The sequence below is a fragment of the Sus scrofa genome, chromosome 17, assembly GCF_000003025.6.
Source record: "Sus scrofa isolate TJ Tabasco breed Duroc chromosome 17, Sscrofa11.1, whole genome shotgun sequence".
Classification (NCBI taxonomy): domain Eukaryota; kingdom Metazoa; phylum Chordata; class Mammalia; order Artiodactyla; family Suidae; genus Sus; species Sus scrofa.
In genome coordinates, this window is record NC_010459.5 from 25,845,874 (window position 1) to 25,864,377 (window position 18,504).

The following is an 18,504-nucleotide window of genomic DNA, read 5'->3' on the forward strand; positions in this document are numbered from 1 at the left end:
CTGAGATGGAATTGAAGGGGAGTCACTGGAGTTTCAGAGAAGGTCATGGAATGGGAAGGCAAGGGGGCCAGATGAGCATTCTCTGGTTCTTAGAAACTCTGGGAATGACAGCGGTGGTAAGAGTGGCGAGGAACACCATGAGTGGAAGGCATGTTGTCCCCAAAAGGTCTAGAGCAGGGGATTTTCCTTCACAAGGGACCAGTGTCCATAATTCAACTGCTGAGAATCATGCACAAAGTGACTGTGTGATTGATGGGGATGCTGCAGTTTCATCCTTGTAGCAACTTAATAAGGTGTGTGCACAGCCTCTGAACGAAGGAAACGTAATCACTTTTCCATAGTTTATGAATTATGAATTTGGATTCCCATCACAAATGCTGTCAAAATTTTTTGGCTTCAAAACCAATTAAAATGATGAATAGCTGTGAAAGGAACCAGAAGTGCATTTAATCTTTCTCTAGAACAGTTGGAGATCCGTCCTTCTTTTTGCGTCACATTTCACATTAGTGGGGAACATAAAAATTGGTCTCATTCAAAGGTAATATTCAAACAACGTCTTCATGAAAGGGAACAGGATCCACTTTGCTTTTTTCCCAGCTGTGAACACTGAGATATTTACAATGTCTCATCACCCTTTTTGCTCATCTCCCAAGGTCAAAATACTCTCTTATCTATCTTTTCCTCTTAGCAAGGTGATCCTAAAAAGAATCACCGAAGCAGAGATTAACTGTTTGAAGCAAAAACAGACAAGGGAGAGGATTGCTTACAAGCTGTTGAGTTTGATTTACTATGGATTCGAAAGTGGGTAACCACCCGAAGCCTTGGGTTTCTCACCGCACCCCCACCCCATCTCTTTGCCATGTAATACATCTTAGCTCTTAATGTTCCCACTCAGTTCCAAAGGTGCTGGAATAATCAAGGTGCTTAATCTTATCACTTTTTTTCTTTACTTTTTATCATAGGAAGCTTCTGTAGGTGCCATGCAGAAAGGAGAGAATGGGTCTGAGTAGAAGACCTAATTTCTAATACTGACTCAACCACTTCTAGCTGAAAATCTTGAGCAAATCACATCACCTCGTGGAGCCTTGGTTTTCTTATCTGTGAAATGGTGATTGCAATTCTCAATTCTCAAAACTCTTGTGAGGCTCCACTGAGTTCAACTTGTGTTGCATTATCCACACATGAAACGTACGTGTGTGTGTGTGTGTATGTGTGTGTAATAGCAATAGACTCCTGTGTGACATAGTTATCATTTACATAGCTATGCTTTTGACAGAGGGGAAAACATTGTGCAGATGTGTTTGAGACAAAGTCTCCAATAAATTATAGTTGGACAGAACAATCCCTTTGAAGAGGTGACTCAGCTATCAGTGAACTCATCTTTGCTATTTTTAGGGCTGGAAAAGGAGAGGCAGGTGATGCTGAAGTTGTGTAATCCGTCTCACAGGGAGGGTACTCAAAGGTAGTGACCTTGACCTTGGTGGCCATTCAAAGTCAAGCAGAACACTCACAGAGGAAGCAGAGAAGCCTTGAGCATCCCCGTGGCGTCGTAGACCCCCAGTCCAAGGAGAGGGACACACACATTGACTTGTACCTCGTCCCCTTGACAGCACGAATTTAGATCCCGACTGCTGCATTATCTTCTGATTCCTTTTCCAGAGCTGTGTCTCACGCTCCTTGTGCTGATTTACAGGATTGCTGTCGTGAGGACTTGATTCAAAGTCTTTGTGGAACTGCGTGAATCAGGCTTGAATTGCCTTTGAACCCGCTGCTCCCAGCCCCTTGCATCTCCACCCAGGGGAGGTCCACAAGAGCAGCACCTGTTGGCTGGCCCCTTCTGTTCCAGGCCCCAGAGTGCATCCCTGTGGTCACCCTGTGTGACCACTCTCCTTACCCTCTTATTACGGCATTAAGGCAAAATTCAACTGCCTTTCTTAAACTCACATCTTCTCTTTTCCTTCCACCTGAGATGAACCATTGCTTCCAAGACGCCCTCCTCTCAAGCAATGGGCAGTGAAAGGATGAAGACTCCCAGCACTGCCAAGAGCTGTTGTTATATAACTCGCTCAAGATCAGTGTTGTCATTATGGGGACACAGAGAGATCTCAGCAGGGCCGTGGAGGAATCCAACAGGGCCGGCCCAGAACTGGGAGAATTGGCTGATTCTAGGGTACACACTTGAGTGAAGTCAGGCAGGCACTTGGATGGGCTTCTAGCTGAATCTGTACCCAGGTGCAGACTGTGAGGCCGTGCAAAGATTGAGCACAGAATCTCGGTAGCCTGTGGTTACCTGTGTGCACCCTCATTTGCCCTAAATTAATTAGATCTTGCTATACTCTTCACTCTGGTTTGTCTATACCATTTTTCGGAATCCAGAAAACTCATATTATTTCTTTTCAGGAATAGAGGCAGGGTCTAAATACAGCATGTATTGAAATATAAACACATTTTTTAAATAGGTTCCTGCCTATTGCTGTTAAAGCAGTCTGGCATTTAGTTTGTCTAAAATTGAGTGTATTTTTAAAGTTCTGACAAAAACTTTATTTTAGGCACCTGGAGGCAAAAGTATTTCAAATTTTAATATTTGCCGTATTTAACAGCAAGAGACCCCTCACTCTGAACTTTTACTTTTCTTTCCTGCAGAATCAGCTCCCTCTCCCTGCAAAAAGCCCTCACCTGCCAGAGGCACAGAGAATCCAATAATATTATGCATACAGTCACACAATTTATCGTGCTTTGGTTTTTGGTTCATCAGGCCTCCCCTTCAAAACCAAAGGAATCCATTAGGACAACTCTGTTCTTAGAATCAACCTTCTTGGAAATTGTCTTGTGCCATAGGGGGTTAAAGATCCAGCATTGTCACTGAAGCAGCTCTGGTTACTGTTGTGGCACGAGTTTGATCCCTGGCCTGGGAATTTCCAGATACGACAGGCACGGAAAAAAAAAAAAAAAAAAAAAAAAACGACTTTCTCTGTAGAAAGAACTTAAGTCTAAGAGATGCCAAGAAATTCCTGATACTCCTGAAATACCACCCTTCAATCCCTGCTATTAGAGATTGAGGATTTTTGCTTTTCCCAGCATCCATTCTCCTCTGTTAAAGCAAATAATATTAGGAAGGGTAACATACTGAACTTATCTATGCGGCACAAATTCAGTTTCTTCTGTTGTAGCGTTTAGGTAGAAGAGGGAGGAAGGAAAGTGGGAGAAGATTACAACGAAAAGATTATGCTAAATAAAGGGGAAGTGGATGAGTCAAAGGGAAACATGGTGCTATGCACTCGTTTTACAAATAAAAGAATCAGGAGTTCCCTGGTGGCACAGCAGGTTAAGGACCTGGCTTTGCCACTGCTGTGGTGTGGGTTCAATCCCTGGGTTGGCAGGGACAAATTAATGTAATATGTTATTAGGAATTCCAGTTGTGGTTCAGTGGGTTAAGAAACTGACTAGTATCCATGAGGATGCAGGTTCCATCCCTGGCCTCAATAAGTGGGTTAAGTATCTGGCTTTGCTACAAGCCATGGCATAAGTCATGGTGCAGCTTCGATCTGCCATTGCCGTGGCTATGGTGAAGGCTGGCAGCTGTAGCTCTGATTTGACTTCTAGCCCATGGAACTTTCATATGCCATAGGTGTGGATGTAAATAATAATAATAATAATATGCTATTAAAGAAGAGACAGGGTGGGAGTTCCTGTCGTTGCTCAGTAGAAACAAATCCAACTAGTATTTGTGAGGATGAAGGTTCGATCCCTGGCCTCACTTAGGGATCCAGCATTGCTGTGAGCTGTGGTGTAAGTCAAAGACATGGCTCGGATCCCATGCTGCTGTGGCTGTGGCTTAGATTGGCAGCTGCAGCTCCTATTCAAGCCCTAGCCTGGGAACTTCCATATGCCATGGGTGCAGCCCTAAAAAGCCAAAAAAGAAAAAAGAAAAAAAAAAGAAACAAAGAAGGGACAGGGTGGGAGGATATTTTTTTAAATAAAATAAAATAAAATAATAAATGTTCACACATGAATTCTCTAAAGATTCTGCTAAAACCCAGAATCAGATTCTGCCAATCTGCAGTGCAGCCTGAAATCCTGCAGTTCTAACAAGTTCTCTGGTAATGTCAGTACCCCTGGTCCACAGACCACTTTAAGCATCAAGGGGGCCAGGACTTGAGCAATGAACAAAGGTGTCAACTAAGTGGTTCTCAACCTTGGCTGCTCATCAGAATCAACTGAAAAGTTTTTGTGGGTTTTTTTTTTTTTAACTTCTGATGCCCAAGCCCCACCCCAAATCAATTTAATCAAAATCTCAGGGCCACTTAAATATTTCCTATTTCTAAAATGTTCCTATTTCTATGCTGCTGAGAACTGCTGAACTGAGAACTGCTGTTAGCTGATAACTTCATTGGAACCTCAGGTATCAGGCCATAGGCAATGTGTTAGGTCTTAAGGGCTAAAGGCAAGACATCCACCCAAGGGCATCTTCCTCTCCAATGAGAACTTGCTATTGCACAATGCCTGGCAAATAGTTGCTACTTAATAAACATGTGTTCCATAAAAAAAAAAAATCAATGATTGGCTGAATGCGTGAAAGATTGAAGACTTTTGAAGGCCAATAGTCTACAGAATGTCAAGGATTGAATTCACAGTGTTGAAAGGACAAGTGACAGGACTGAAATTTGAAGACAGAAAGGTTTTTTTTATTACTCTTTCAAATCCCTCACTCAAGTTTCGGGCCACTCTTAACCGTGACTCTGTTGACAAGGAGAAGTCAAAGCTGTAAATATTACCATGACTTTATTCCAGTGTTTCCCCATCATCCACCAGTAATAATACACTTTCACAGTCTTTGCTATCGGTGCTATTATCTACCTAGCATGTTTCCTTAAATTGACTCACTTTTTTCACATAAATGGATATATTTTAAAGGGAAACTATACATTACTGTTTCAAATAGAAAAACAACCAATATCCCTCAACATAAATAGAAGTGCCTGTCAAAATAAATACAATGAAAGCGATTTAAGCAGGCTGTTCCTGCCTGCCAAGGCTTGCCCCATCAGATAAGAAGACAGATTAGCAAGGAATACAGAGGAATTAAAGACACGGATGCACTTTAGGGAGACTTGATGTTGGTGTAATAAGAAGGATTGGAGAGGTGCTTTGAAAGGAGTCACAGTCAAGTTCTGCAATGCCACGTTATCGAAGGCACCACATGCAAGCTTCCCAGGAAACGTCATGCTTGGCCAGTGATGTTCAAATTGTACCCAGAAATCCAACGACCACCAAGTAGTCCTGAAGAGGCTCTGAAAATAAGGGAAGTCAGTTCAAGATTTCAGCTTCTGGAGAATCCAGTCATCAATGTGCTTTATATTCTATACAGTGTGATGTTTGTTTTCCTACTTCCAAGAGAAACAACATAATCAGCAGAGGAAAACAGGTTGAGTCTTGTTTTTGAAAGCACAGGTTGAGCTTTCTCTTTGGAGGCATGTTGGTTGATTTAAGCCTTGAATAAGAAAATCCACTAAATAAAACCATGCTGTTGTCAAAAGTATGAATCAGACAAAGTAAGAGATGAACTTCTAAGATCTTTAATGAAGGGTTTCCCAGGGTGGGGGTTAAATTATGATTTCAATTTGCATACTTTTGGACAGAATGACATCGATATTTTAGGGTATAAATTCACTAAATTGTTCTTTTTTGTTAGGTGTTTTTCTTTTAGACAATACATGCAGAATGTGATGGTAATAATTTTAATGCAAAGAGGCAAGGCTGAATAGTTAGGGGTGAAGCCTCTGAAATGAGACTGCCTGGTCTAAGTCCCTGCTCTGCCCCCCGTTTCATCTGTGTGACCTTGGGTGAAACATTCAACTTCTCTGTGCCTCAGTCTCCTTGCTCCTAGAATGAAAGTAATGAGTGATACTGCTTGAGGACATCACAAGCAGACGTTAATGCAGACAAACCACCTAAAAAAGTCCCTTGCACAAAATAAGACTGAATATGTGCTACCTGTGGTTATTATTATGGGAAAAAAAAAAAGATACTCAAAGGTAATGTAATGAAAACTGCCTTCCTTCCACCTCAGACCCAAGCCAAACCCTCGATGCAAAGCATATAAAAAGGCTCTTGTAGAATTCCCATCTTGACTCAGCAGAAACACAATCTGACTAGCATCCATGAGGATGCAGGTTCGATCCCTGGCTTCACTCAGTGAGTTAAGGATCCAGCATTGCCATGAGCTCTTGTGAAGGTTGCAGACGTGGCTCAGATCTGACGTTGCTGCGGCAGTGGTGTAGGCCAATGGCTACAGTTCCAATTCAACCCTTAGCCTGGGAACCTCCATATGCCTCAGGTGTTGCCCTGAAAAGACAAAAAAAAAAAAAAAAGAAAGAAAAGGGGAGTTCCCGTCGTGGCGCAGTGGTTAACAAATCTGACTAGGAACCATGAGGTTGCAGGTTCGGTCCCTGCCCTTGTTCAGTGGGTTAAGGATCTGGCGTTGCTGTGAGCTGTGGTGTAGGTTGCAGACGCGGCTCAGATCCTGCGTTGCTGTGGTTCTGTCGTAGGCTGGTGGCTATGGCTCTGATTAGACCCCTAGCCTGGGAACCTCCATATGCCACGGGAGCGGCCCAAGAAATAGCAAAAAAAGACAAAAAAAAAAAAAAAAAAAAAAAAAAGGTCTTGTGTGTCTTTTCAGAAATACTCTCTGCATTTATTACCAAGTATATCCTTCCCTTCCATGCCAGTGGGAGTGTTCATTGCCGGCCACTTACCTAGTTCTTTGCAGGGACTGCCGTTTTATATCATGTAGCTGTACCATCATTTATGTACATCATCCCCATGTTGGACACAAGTCTTTTCTGGTCTTTCACTTTCACAGTCATGCTGCTATGAATACACTTACCATGAAACCCAAATCTTTACTACATGTACAAGTATATCTTAGGATAGATTCTTACCAGTGGGATCACTGAGTCAAAGAGTCTGTGCATCCTTTATGCTGATAGAGCTTGCCAAATTTCTCTTCAAAGTGATGACACCAATTTGTACACCAACCACCTGTATGCACGGTGCCTCTTCTCATTTTTAGGATAATATATATATTTTTTATACTCTTTTTTTTTTTTTTTGGTCTTTTTGCCATTTCTTGGGCCGCTCCCTCAGCATATGGAGGTTCCCAGGCTAGGGGTCTAATTGCTCCAATTAGACCCCTACGCCAGAGCCAGAGCAATGCAGGATCCGAGCCGCGTCTGAGACCTACACCACAGCTCACGGCAACGCCGGATCGTTAACCCACTGAGCAAGGGCAGGGATCGAACCCGCAACCTCATGGTTCCTAGTTGGATTCGTTAACCACTGCCCCACAACGGGAACTCCAGGATAATATTTTAAATGCATAAAACAAAAAACATAAGATAGCCAAGGAAAGCAATTATATTGAAGCAGTTATCAAGAAATCAAAAATACACATTTGCAAAATAGTAGTATGTATCCTTCTTTATACAGATACATTAAATAAAATCGTGTGCCAGGGAGGAGTATAGAAAAGCTATTTCAGCAAATCTGCAACAATTATTGTGTGGTATGAAAGCCCATATTGCTGACAAGCTCACAGGTACTGCTAACAGCATTGACTTGTAGTCTAATCCGTAATGGAAGGAAATGCTAAATTTGAGTTGGCAGTTAGTGGAGGGGGGGGAGATGTAAATTTTTTCCAAATGAGTTTCGGACCTTGCCTTGGAGTCAGTTCTTAGAGATTAATTACAGTGAGTGGCAGCTCCTCCTCAAAGCACCCGGTCAGCCCCAGGAATTCATGCTTTTAAGGGGGCTGTTAAAATTCATGTGTGGGAACTGGCCTCATACAGGTTTCGCTGGCCTTCTAAAGTAGTAAAAGGAGCCAAGAAGATTTAGGCAGGCAGAGACAAATGTCATGCCATCCGGAAGGACTGCCTCGACTATGTTTTAGAGACAGTAACTGTCCACTTCCGCCTTCCAAGCATCTGCTCTCCTACTCCATGGGGTTTTGAAGAATATTAAGTAAAATAAGAGAACTTAAATTCCTTTGAAAAACTTAAAGACCCTCTGTTCATTTAGGACACTGTGTTAGCCAATAGGAACTATATTATTATCTCCTCTTACATTTAGTGCTTATAACCTCCCTCTGATCTCCTGGTAAGAGTGACATTAGGGCCAAAGGGTGGAACCACTCAGCTTTGGAAACTGAAAAGCACAGCAGTCCAGGACAGGTCTTGTGCACAAGGATACCTGCCAGTTTGGCTGTTCTTTTCCTCCTACCTGGAGACTCCTCCAGTGATTAGTAAAATTGCTGGAATTTCCAGAAACAAGAAAGAAATGATGATAGGAGATGCGAAATCCACAATCAGAAAACATTCTGTCAATGGAAAAATGCATGACGCTGGAAATCTTAAGCGCCTAGAAGAAAGATTTCAAGCAATTTTCTGACTATGCATCTTTTTTTAAAAATTTTGAGTGCTGGAGAAATGCTAAATTTCATTAAGTTTTACAGCCAGACTTAATATAGACATAAATCCCTTTAATGTTAGTTTCAGTCAAAAGTGAGCTGAGCATTATTGTGAAACCAGTGCGTGTGGGAGAATTATTGGGGGAAAATCAAAATAGGCACAGTTGGGAACATTGAGCCATGACCATATTAGATGCAAATAGGCACAAAGCAAAATTCTTTAGGCTCTAATGGACTGGGCTATTTTGCTGCTCAGCTTCCATACAGATGAGCTTTGTTCTGGGGCAGTATGGTTGCAGTTTGCGAGTCTATCTGGGGAAACTCATTTCTCTTTCATTAGTCCATGAGCTCAGTGCAATTTCAGCTAATACTGTTACACAGCTCCTAGCTGGGTTATTTGGTTAAATGCCTTCAGGGAAAGTAGCAAGCCAGAATAAAGGGACAAGTGCGATGTACTTTCTCGTTCTCAGTGCCTATAGCTGTGGAATTGCATTGGCAACTAATCACAGGCCACGCTGTACAAACTCCTATTGCTTGAAATATTATTTAAGCCTGGGATTACTTGACATTTCACAGGGGACGAATTGTCTCCTTAGTACAATTTCTCTGCGGGCTAATACATGACTATCACTAGAGAGATGTATTTCTTGCCATGGCTCATAGACACGCTAGGACTTACATGCATTTGCGTGAAACTGAAAAAAACCCCCCTACTGGTGGGTGAGTTGCAAAACAGCACCCTCCCTCTGGGCAAAAAAAAAAAAAAAAATCAGAAAATATGCCCCCTTCTGGGCAGATAAATGAGAAAGGGGTGGCTCCTCTGGGATGATCAATTATTATTTTAAATCCCCACACCTGGGCACCTGGCTTGGGAAGTCCAGTGCAGCCCCCAGTTGTTCCCTTTGGACACACACCTGTGCAAAGTCATGACCTGCACAACTGTTAAAGATAAAGATATCACCTGCCTGATTTTGTATTCAGACAACAGAGTCTGCTCCTCAGTGGTCTAAAAAATTCAATTACACCAGTGGACTTTCATATTAAATGTATTGGCCTATTATGAGAGCCTGCTATTGTTAGATGCCAAAGTAGCATCACATTTAAAAATGAAAGATGAGTGAGCCCTTGTGTAGTAGCCCCTGTACCCACATCTCCTGGGCAATTACCTGCTCATGCTGGAGGACTGTTAACTGCAAACACCTACCGCTCTCTGCCAAGCATGATGGGGTTTTGGGGGTTTCTTTGTTTGTTTGTTTTGTTTTGTTTTTTGCTTTTTAGGGCTGTACCCATGGCATATGGAAGTTCTCAGGCTAGGGGTGGAATTGGAGCTGCAGCTGCCAGCCTATGCCGCCGCCACAGCAACACGGGATCCAAGCCGCATCTACAACCTACACCACAGCTCACGGCAATGCCAGATCCATAATCCATTGAGTGGGATCGAACACACAGCCTCATGGATCGAACACAGTCAGGCTTATTTCCACTGAGCCACAACAGGAACTCCAAGGGTGATGTTCCTACAGACAGGATACTTGTAGATGGAAGAGCAGAAGAACTAGGGGTTTCATACCCCTAGGAGCAGCCTTCTGCCCATGATGGGCAGAGGGCTAGTGGGGACAATGGTGGGGCTGTCTCACCATCCCAGAAGGATGCCCTTAACTGCCTCCGCTGGCACCAAGTTTCTGACCACAACAATACCTGACAACCAACTTCTGACTGGCGTGAGACCCAGGACCAGTAAACTTCAAACTCTTCCCCATGTAGTAAGGCTAGTTTATGTCAGCAGCTACAGCTCACCTAGAGAGAGGGGGCTATGGGATAGGTATGTCTCAGGGCAAAGGGGGTTCCTCAGGAAGGCAGGACAGAGTAAGATGCTGTGGCATAAGCCTTAAGCCATCAGAGGGCAGCCCAGGAGATCTAAGGTCTAGGATGCCAGTCCCCAGCTGACACACTCTTTCTATAAAAGAGAATCAATATTTTAAGATTTGTAGGCTTCTGCCACAACTACTGAAGTCTGCCGTTACAGTGTAAAAGCAGCCATGGGTAACCCGTAAATAGGGACATGGCTATGTTCCAATAAAACTTTATTTACAAAAACAAGTCGTGGGCTGGCTTTGGCCCTTGGGTCCTGTTTTGTGATTCTTACCGCAAGTTATCGGAGAAAGCGAAGGACACGAAAGGAGAAGTAAGAGGCATGAGAATGTCCACAGCGTTCCTGCCAGCTCACATCCCTTCCTCTGTTTTGTCCTCGCAGCAACCAAACAGTTACCTTTTTATCATCTGCATTTTAAAAGGAAGGAAAACATCGGTTTCCAGAAAACAAGAAACTTGCCAAGACCAAACAGCCTGGGTTCAAAACCAGATCTGTCTGGCTTAAATGCCTCTCTTCCTTGCCCTACTCCAAGGTGACTCCTGCAGACACATCTGTCTTGTACAGCCCAGCAAGGAACTTCCTCTGGTCCCAGAGGCAGTAAATTCCAAATGTGGGGGTAAGAGTGGCAGGGTCAGAGCCAAGTTCAGTCTCAAGAGCTCGGAAGCTTCTCTGAGAAGGTTAAAGCCATGGGTATGGCTGCCGCTGGGTCCACCACCAGCTCTCACGGTGAGACCAGCCCTGGCATCAGACATGTGCCATTTGTCAGCCCCTGCCTTCAATGGCAGCACCTCAGATTACAACAGAGTCAGAAGATTTCGTGAAAATAAGTAAGTCCCTTGTCCTTACTTAGCCTGGTGTACAGGCTGGCCATCTGATGAGAAAGCACACAGTGCAAACAATAGCCAAACCCGTAATTATTAAACTTCTTTGCTGAGAGCTAATCTAGCCTTGCTTTCTGACTATGCATTCAAGTATTCAGAAATTAAGCCTTAGAAATATTAATTACTGGAGGGATTTTTTTTTCCCCTGCACTCAACTGCTAAAGAGAAAATAAGCCATTATCAGAAGTTTCTTCCAGAAATAACTTCAGGGATGCCCTGAGGTCAGTTTGGATTCAGCCCAATCTTCTTACTTTCTCTGCGATGGTACAACGATAACTCAAGTTCTTAATGATGACTCTGAATCATCCTGATCCTGAATCATCGATGATTAAATTATGTGCACTCAACAGCTAGTATTTTCTAAAAGAAGAAAATAGACAAATGCATTTTAGGAAGAAGTTATAGAATTCAAATCAAAACAAGCCTCCAGCTTAGCCTAGGATGACAGGAGCATTAAATTTACAGAGATCCCACTTCCTCCCAAATGTCCATGTTAGTGGATATTTTAGAAAATTCCAGTATGATCCAAGGTCAGTTTAATTTATTCCTGTACACAAACAATTTTATGGAAGACAAAATTGTAATTCAGATTAATGATTTGGAGTTGGCTATAAAAGTATAAACAGAACCCTTGCAAAAAAACTCCTCACTCTTCTTTCTTGCTATAAACCACTTGATTTTCAGCCAGAAAACATGCAGCCAAACAAGAACAACTGTTTGCCTTTCTTAATACTTGGTGTAGACTATTATGCAAGAAATCAGCATTAGGCTTCAAATTAATTGTAAAGACAATGAATTAGAATCCTAAGCCCTCACCCATTTCAACATTCAGAAGTGAACTTGACCACAGACAATACATGACCCTTCTTCCTACTCTGAGTGATCTCAGAGTTCCCTGGATTCTCAGGCACAAATTTTGGGGTTCTCCAGTTCCTCCCTCTGGCTCCCACCCACCTCACCACAAACCAATTTCTCCAGAGCCAGGAATTTGAGCCAAAGACCTCAGCCCACACCACAGGTGAAAATTGTGAGCTAGAAAGTTGAGCCAGGATGGAAAGCTTGTGAAATGTATCAGCTGCTCAGGTAGCAAATGCAAAGATGCAGAAAATTCTGATTTTATTTTTCTCTAATGGAATTTAATTTCCATCTGCCTACCTACTTGCACTAATAGTAGAAATCTGACCTTGGCCAACTCAGGTTTTGCCCCTATCCTTCCATCTCCAGAATTGCCCTCAAGCTTCATAGTGCACCTTTAAGAAGTGGGGGACGGGGTCCTGGAGCTCCCATCTCATCACCTGTTCCCCTTGGGACCTACTGCTACATCCCCATTCTCGCTGGACTTGGTCATCACTTCATGCAGATCCCAGCCAGTCCCTGGGTCTTCACTGTCCTGACCCCTAGACTTCCTGGGGCAGCTAGTTCTCTCTCTCAGGTCCTCACTAATCTCACCTCCCATAGAATATTCTGCGGCTTCCTGCTCTGCACTGAACTGAGCATCTCAGGAACATAGAGTGGGGACCAACCCAAGTCCCTCAGCTAAGACACCTCAAAAACCTCCTTCTTCTTTCTTTTTTTTTTTTTTCAGTTTTTCAGGGCTACACTCACGGTATATGGAAGTTCCCAGACTAGGGGTCGAGTCAGAGCTGCAACTGCTGATATATGCTACAGCCACAGCAACACCAGGTCCTTAACCCACTGAGTGAGTCCAGGGATCAAACCTGCATCCTCATGGATACTAGTCAGGTTTGTAACCTGCTGAGCCACAATGGGAACTCCACAAAGTTACCTCTGATCTTCAGCCCCAGGCCCTTGTCCTGGGATGGGCCACAGACCTCTCTAAGATTGGACATCCCAACACTCCCCCATCCTACTTCAAGAACACAGCTCAGAAGAGAGAAGTAGCACTCAGTTCCCCTCTGAGGGCCCCACAAGGGCTACCCAAATTTTCTATTCAACTCACCTTAGACCAGAGTATCTTAATCTCTTCTCCAGAGAAACAAACCAGGCCAAGCAAAGAATCTTCTAGATCTATTGCTCAAATTTCAACACTCAGCTTTGAAACCCAAAAGAAGTATTAACTTGTGTTCCTCTTAATATTCCAACTCTACCTTGGAAGTTTCTTATCTCAAAAATTCAGGGAAATGGAGTTCCCATTGTGGTTCGGTAGTAACAAACCCAACTGATGTCCATGGGATACGGGTTTGATCCCTGGTCTCGCTCAGTGGGTTAAGGATCTGGCATTGTCATGAGCTGTGGTGTAGGTCTCAGACACAGCTCGGATCCCGCGTTGCTATGGCTGTGTTGTAGGCCAACAGCTGCAGCTCCTATTTGACCCCTAGCCTGGGAATTTCCATATACCACGAGTGCGGCCCTAAAAAAAAAAAAAAAAAAAAAAATTCAGTGAAGGTTAAGGATCATCAAATATACTTAGGAAAGCCAAATAAATTACTTTCAAAAGAGTGTCCCTCAAAAGAACTGAGATCCAGATAGCTCAAGAAAAGTCAAGGAGGAAAATACCAAATCTGAGGGAGTTTTCTGTAGACTGGGATTGTAGACCAGATAAATAATTAAACTTTTAAAGGTGAAGGAGGTAGTTTGAGATCTAAATGGAGGAGGAGAGAGCTGAGTATTTGCCCATGGTTATGGCCAGTGCAGACAAGAAGCATCCTCTCTAAAGACCAGGTGTTGAAGGAAGACCTAATTCTAGAACACAGGATAACCACATACAATGCCCAAGATACAATGACTGGTCAGAGAAGGGAAAATGAGGAATTCTTTTTTTTTTTTTTTTTTTATTGAAGTAGGGTTGATTTACAATGTTGTGTTAATTTCTTCTGTACAGCGGTGATTCAGTTATGTATATAAAACTGAATCACTTGAGTACCCGTTGTGGCTCAGTGGGTAACTAATCCGACTAGGAACTATGAGGTTGCGGGTTTGATCCCTGGCCTTGTTCAGTGGGTTAAGGATCCGGCTTTGCCGTGAGCTGTGGTGTAAGTTGCAAATGCAGCTTGGATCCTGCATTGCTGTGGCTCTGGCCTGGGAACCTCCATATGCCGAGGGAGCGGCCAAGAAATGGCAAAAAGACAAAAAAAAAAAAAAAAAACTGAATCACTTTGCTGTACAGAAGAAATTAACACAACCTAACTGAATTTTATATATATGTGACTGAATTATATATATATTGAAATTAACACAACCTAACTGAATTATATATATATTATATATATATATATATATATAACTTAATTGCTTTGCAGTACAGAAAAGATTAACACAACATTATAAATATATATATATACTCTTTTCCATCATGGTTTGTCACAGGATGTTGACTCTAGGTCCCTTTGTTATGCAGCAGGACCTTGTTGGAGGAATTCTTTTTCAATAGGTATGAAGTTTCTGTAATCCAAATGGATAAGTTCAGAGCCCTGCAGTGCCACACAGCTAATAACAGTATCTTTTTTTAGGGTTATGGGTGACCAAATGTCCCAGTCTTCTTTTTTTTAATTACTCAATGAATTTTATTACATTTATAGTTGTACAATGATCATCACAATATTATACACTATAAAATATGTTAAGACGATAGATCTCATGGTAAACATTCTTAGCAAAAAAAAGAAAAACCCTTACAGACACAGACGCAAAAGAACATGAGGAAATTTTCGGAGGTGAGGGACGTGTTTGGTACCTTGGTTTTGATGATTGCATCATACAGGCGTATGTCTCAAACTAGCAAGATGTATCCATTAAATGGGCAGAATTTTTTGTGTATCAACTCTATCTCCATAAAGCTAAAGACTTTTAAATTAAAAAAAAACTTTTTTAAACAAATTTCGAGGTAACTTCTACCCAGGCACATTTATTTAAATAAATTTGTATTACAATGCCACCCATTCCAGCAGTTGCTATCCAACAGATAGAAACACAAACAATGGAATTAGTCAATTTGCTAAGAGCATTACGCCACTAACACATTAAGTTTACAAACTAAAGTGTTTTGACTCATAAGAGAGCGCAATTCTTGAACATGTCTCAGAGCCCATGGAATGGAGAACTTTCCAAGCTGGAATATGCCTCTAACCCAGTGTTTCTCAGCCCAGTGTAGACTGTGGACCAGGAAGCCATCTGGGGTCTTGGCTGCAGACTCCAAAACCAAAGAGAGAAAATGGGGTGAGAAGAGTGGAGCCTCCCAGAGCTCAGCATCCCTGAGCAAGCAGACAAGGCAGGGATGCAGGGAATCAGCCACCTGGTTGCAGGGAGTGCATTGGGGTGGGGGGGTAATCTCTTGCCATGGCCCAGAATGAAAGGCCAACCAACTGAAGACCTACACAGACACAATGAAGACATGAAATAACTTAAAAACAATTTAAGGAAGTTCCCTGGTGGCTCAGTGGGTTAAGGAACCAGCGTTGTCACTGCTGTGGTGCAGGTTCCACCCCTAGCCAGGAATGTCTGTGTGCCTCAGGCACAGCCAAAAAAAAAAGAAGACGACAATTTAAGTGAATATACGATTGCCTTCTGTGGGAAAAGCTCTTAGTAGAAAAAAGAGGTGTAGGACTGCACAGAATTTTATCTTATTGTTTATTAAAGGGTTACAAAGACTCAGTTCCCAACTGTGTATTTACTTGTGGGGTTAATGTCTGTCCAGAAACTAGGCTGTAAGTTACATGTGGGCAAAGAGATGACCACTGTATTTCCATACTTGGAAAAGTCCCTGGCATATCTTGGACTCTTCATGACACTTGTTGAGTGAATAAATGAGGTTGATATTGTGGTCAATGTTAGAGGCTTGAGTTTAACACCCACAAATGTCAACGAGACAAGCCTCTGTCAGCCCACAGCAGGGAGACAGGAGTGAGCCTTATACATAAAGAAAACCAGTGGCTGCCTCACTTGTGACATGAGAAGTAGAACATTCTGGCCACCAGTCCAAGGAAGCTTAGCATGAGTCCTAGATCCTGGGTGATCCCTATTTGCCCACAAGAGGTGATTCAAAATAGGGTCAATAGGAGTTCCCACTGTGGTACCACAGGTAAGGTATCTGGCGACTCTGCATCAGTTTGGGTCACTGCTGAGGCACAGGTTCAATCCACAGCCCCGGCACAGCGGGTTAAGGATCCCGCTGCAGCTGCAGAATAGGTCTCAGCTGCAGCTCAGATTCAGTCCCTGGCCCAGGAACTTTGGCCCTGGCACAGCCAAAAAGAAGAAAAAATATAGTAGGGACATTCCTGGGCTAACACAGATCTCAAACTTGCTAATCTTTTGAGGGCCCAAAATAGGGTGGGGTGAGGAAGCCTGGAAAAGAGGAGAACAGGAGGAGAGAAATCTCCACGGACACTCTTCTGTTCTGTCACCATCTTCAAGGGCTGGTCCAGAGCTGTTACATACAGTCTTGCACAGAAGGACCCTTGACGAAAGACAGTCGAGTCTCACAGGGTCCTCTTGTGCCTGTGCTTCTGGCTTTAGGGACTCAACAATACACCTTGTGTCTTTCAGAATGCGGAAGCGAGCTACGACTTTAGCAGCAACGACCCCTACCCTTACCCTCGCTACACAGACGACTGGTTTAACAGGTAAACTGGGCCCCCTGGGGTGTCTTTGACCTCAGGTGTGGGAGTTTTATTTCACTGTTTGGTTTTTTAAGGCTTGAGTATCACCAACAAGATAATCTCAACGCTTCACTAAATGATATTGTGAATTCTTTCTTCTTCATGGCTACATTCTCTAAATTCTTGAATTTGTTTTAAATATGGCAACGCTCCTCTAGAACTATCTTTTGACTATTTTGTTCGGTTGAACTAGGAATTATTTGCCACCTTATTAAAACAAAAGAAAATAGGTGTTTTTAAAAGTATGGATTTTACTTGGGCTGTCGAAACTAATGCAGAGAAATTTTTTGCCCTACGGGTCTGTGTTTTTGGAAAGTGCTTTTGCTATAATCTTACAACAGCTTATGTAGTCCCTTGTAATCAGTAGAGATTCGAAGGATTTTTTTTACTGAAGTATGATTAGCTTCAGGTATCCTACATAATGATCCCATGTTTGTATATATTGCAAAATGATCACCACTATAATCTACTTAATATTCGACACCACACATAATTACATAAAAAAATTTTTTTCCTCGTGAGAAGGATTTTTAAGATCTACTCTCAGGAGGTCCCTTTTGGTGCAGCAGACTAAGGATTCAGTGCTGTCACTGCAGCAGCTCGGGTTGTTACTGTGGCAAAGGTTCCATCCCTGGGCTGGGAACTTCTACATGCTATGTGTACAGCCAAAAAGAAAAAAAAAATCTACTCTTTTAGCAGCTTTCAAATGTGCAAAACAGTATTATTAACTCCAGGTTTGAAATATTGCCTGACATCTTATGATCCAAAACTTCTCAATGGTTTGTCCAGAACTGTGACTTTTCTCCAGCCTGCTTTGCTCCTAAACAAGTAAATGCAGTCTCTTTGTTTCTCCAAGTAAAATTCTTGCCTAAGCGACAAGAACAGAGGAAATATCCAGAAATTAAGATGTGTGCCTTGCTCAATCAAAACTGACTCCGTTTTAAACCTAGTGCCTCCTTATTATTGATGTGCTTGGGTGAAGTCGTTGAGAATGTATGAACTTCAGTGAATGAGTTAAAAATGTATTGTGTGTACAGCGCCTTAGTCATTTCTTCTATTTCTCATAACAGACCCATGGGAAATGAAACAAAGGCTATCCTTCTCAGCTTAGTGATGAGGAAACGAGCTCAGAAAGGTTGCCTGACTTCCCTGGTCACACAGCGAGTAAATGTCAAAGCTGACACTTGAACCCAAGCTCCATAAGTGTTTCTAAATCCAAACTGTACCATTCTTTTACAAGCATCATTTTTCAGCTGAGACCACAGCATGCATAACTGTCCAGGCCAGGAATTGAACCAGCGCCACAGCAGTGACAATGCCAGACCCTTAACCCTCTAGACCACCAGGGAACTCCAAGCATCATTTTTAATATAAAAGACAGGAAGTATGATGACCAGAGAGTGGCCAGGGACAGGTCCCCCAGTGGACCAGGTAGCTCAGACTCGATTCCTACAATTAGCAAGTCTCCCAGAGAATGTCTGGGGCTCAGAGCACACGGGGCTTGGTAAATACAAAAAAAAATGCAGAAAAGAAGAAAGTAGAAAACATACTTCATATTCGTAACATTTTTAGAAGGTCACCACTCATTCTCTATCAACTTCATCTGCAGCTTTAAAATCATCATGCAGGGTTTGGAAGTGTGTGCTTAAAGGGTGAGGATGTAGTTTTTAT

At 42.7% G+C, this 18,504-nt stretch overlaps 1 protein-coding gene across 1 annotated transcript in view; it reads left to right on the forward strand.

Moving 5' to 3' along the window:
• PCSK2 (proprotein convertase subtilisin/kexin type 2) overlaps positions 1-18,504 on the forward strand; it is a 239,267-nt gene that overhangs the window by 164,450 nt on the left and 56,313 nt on the right. The window contains 1 exon segment of the mRNA NM_001004044.1: positions 16,721-16,797. Coding sequence (NP_001004044.1) covers positions 16,721-16,797 — 77 coding nt within the window.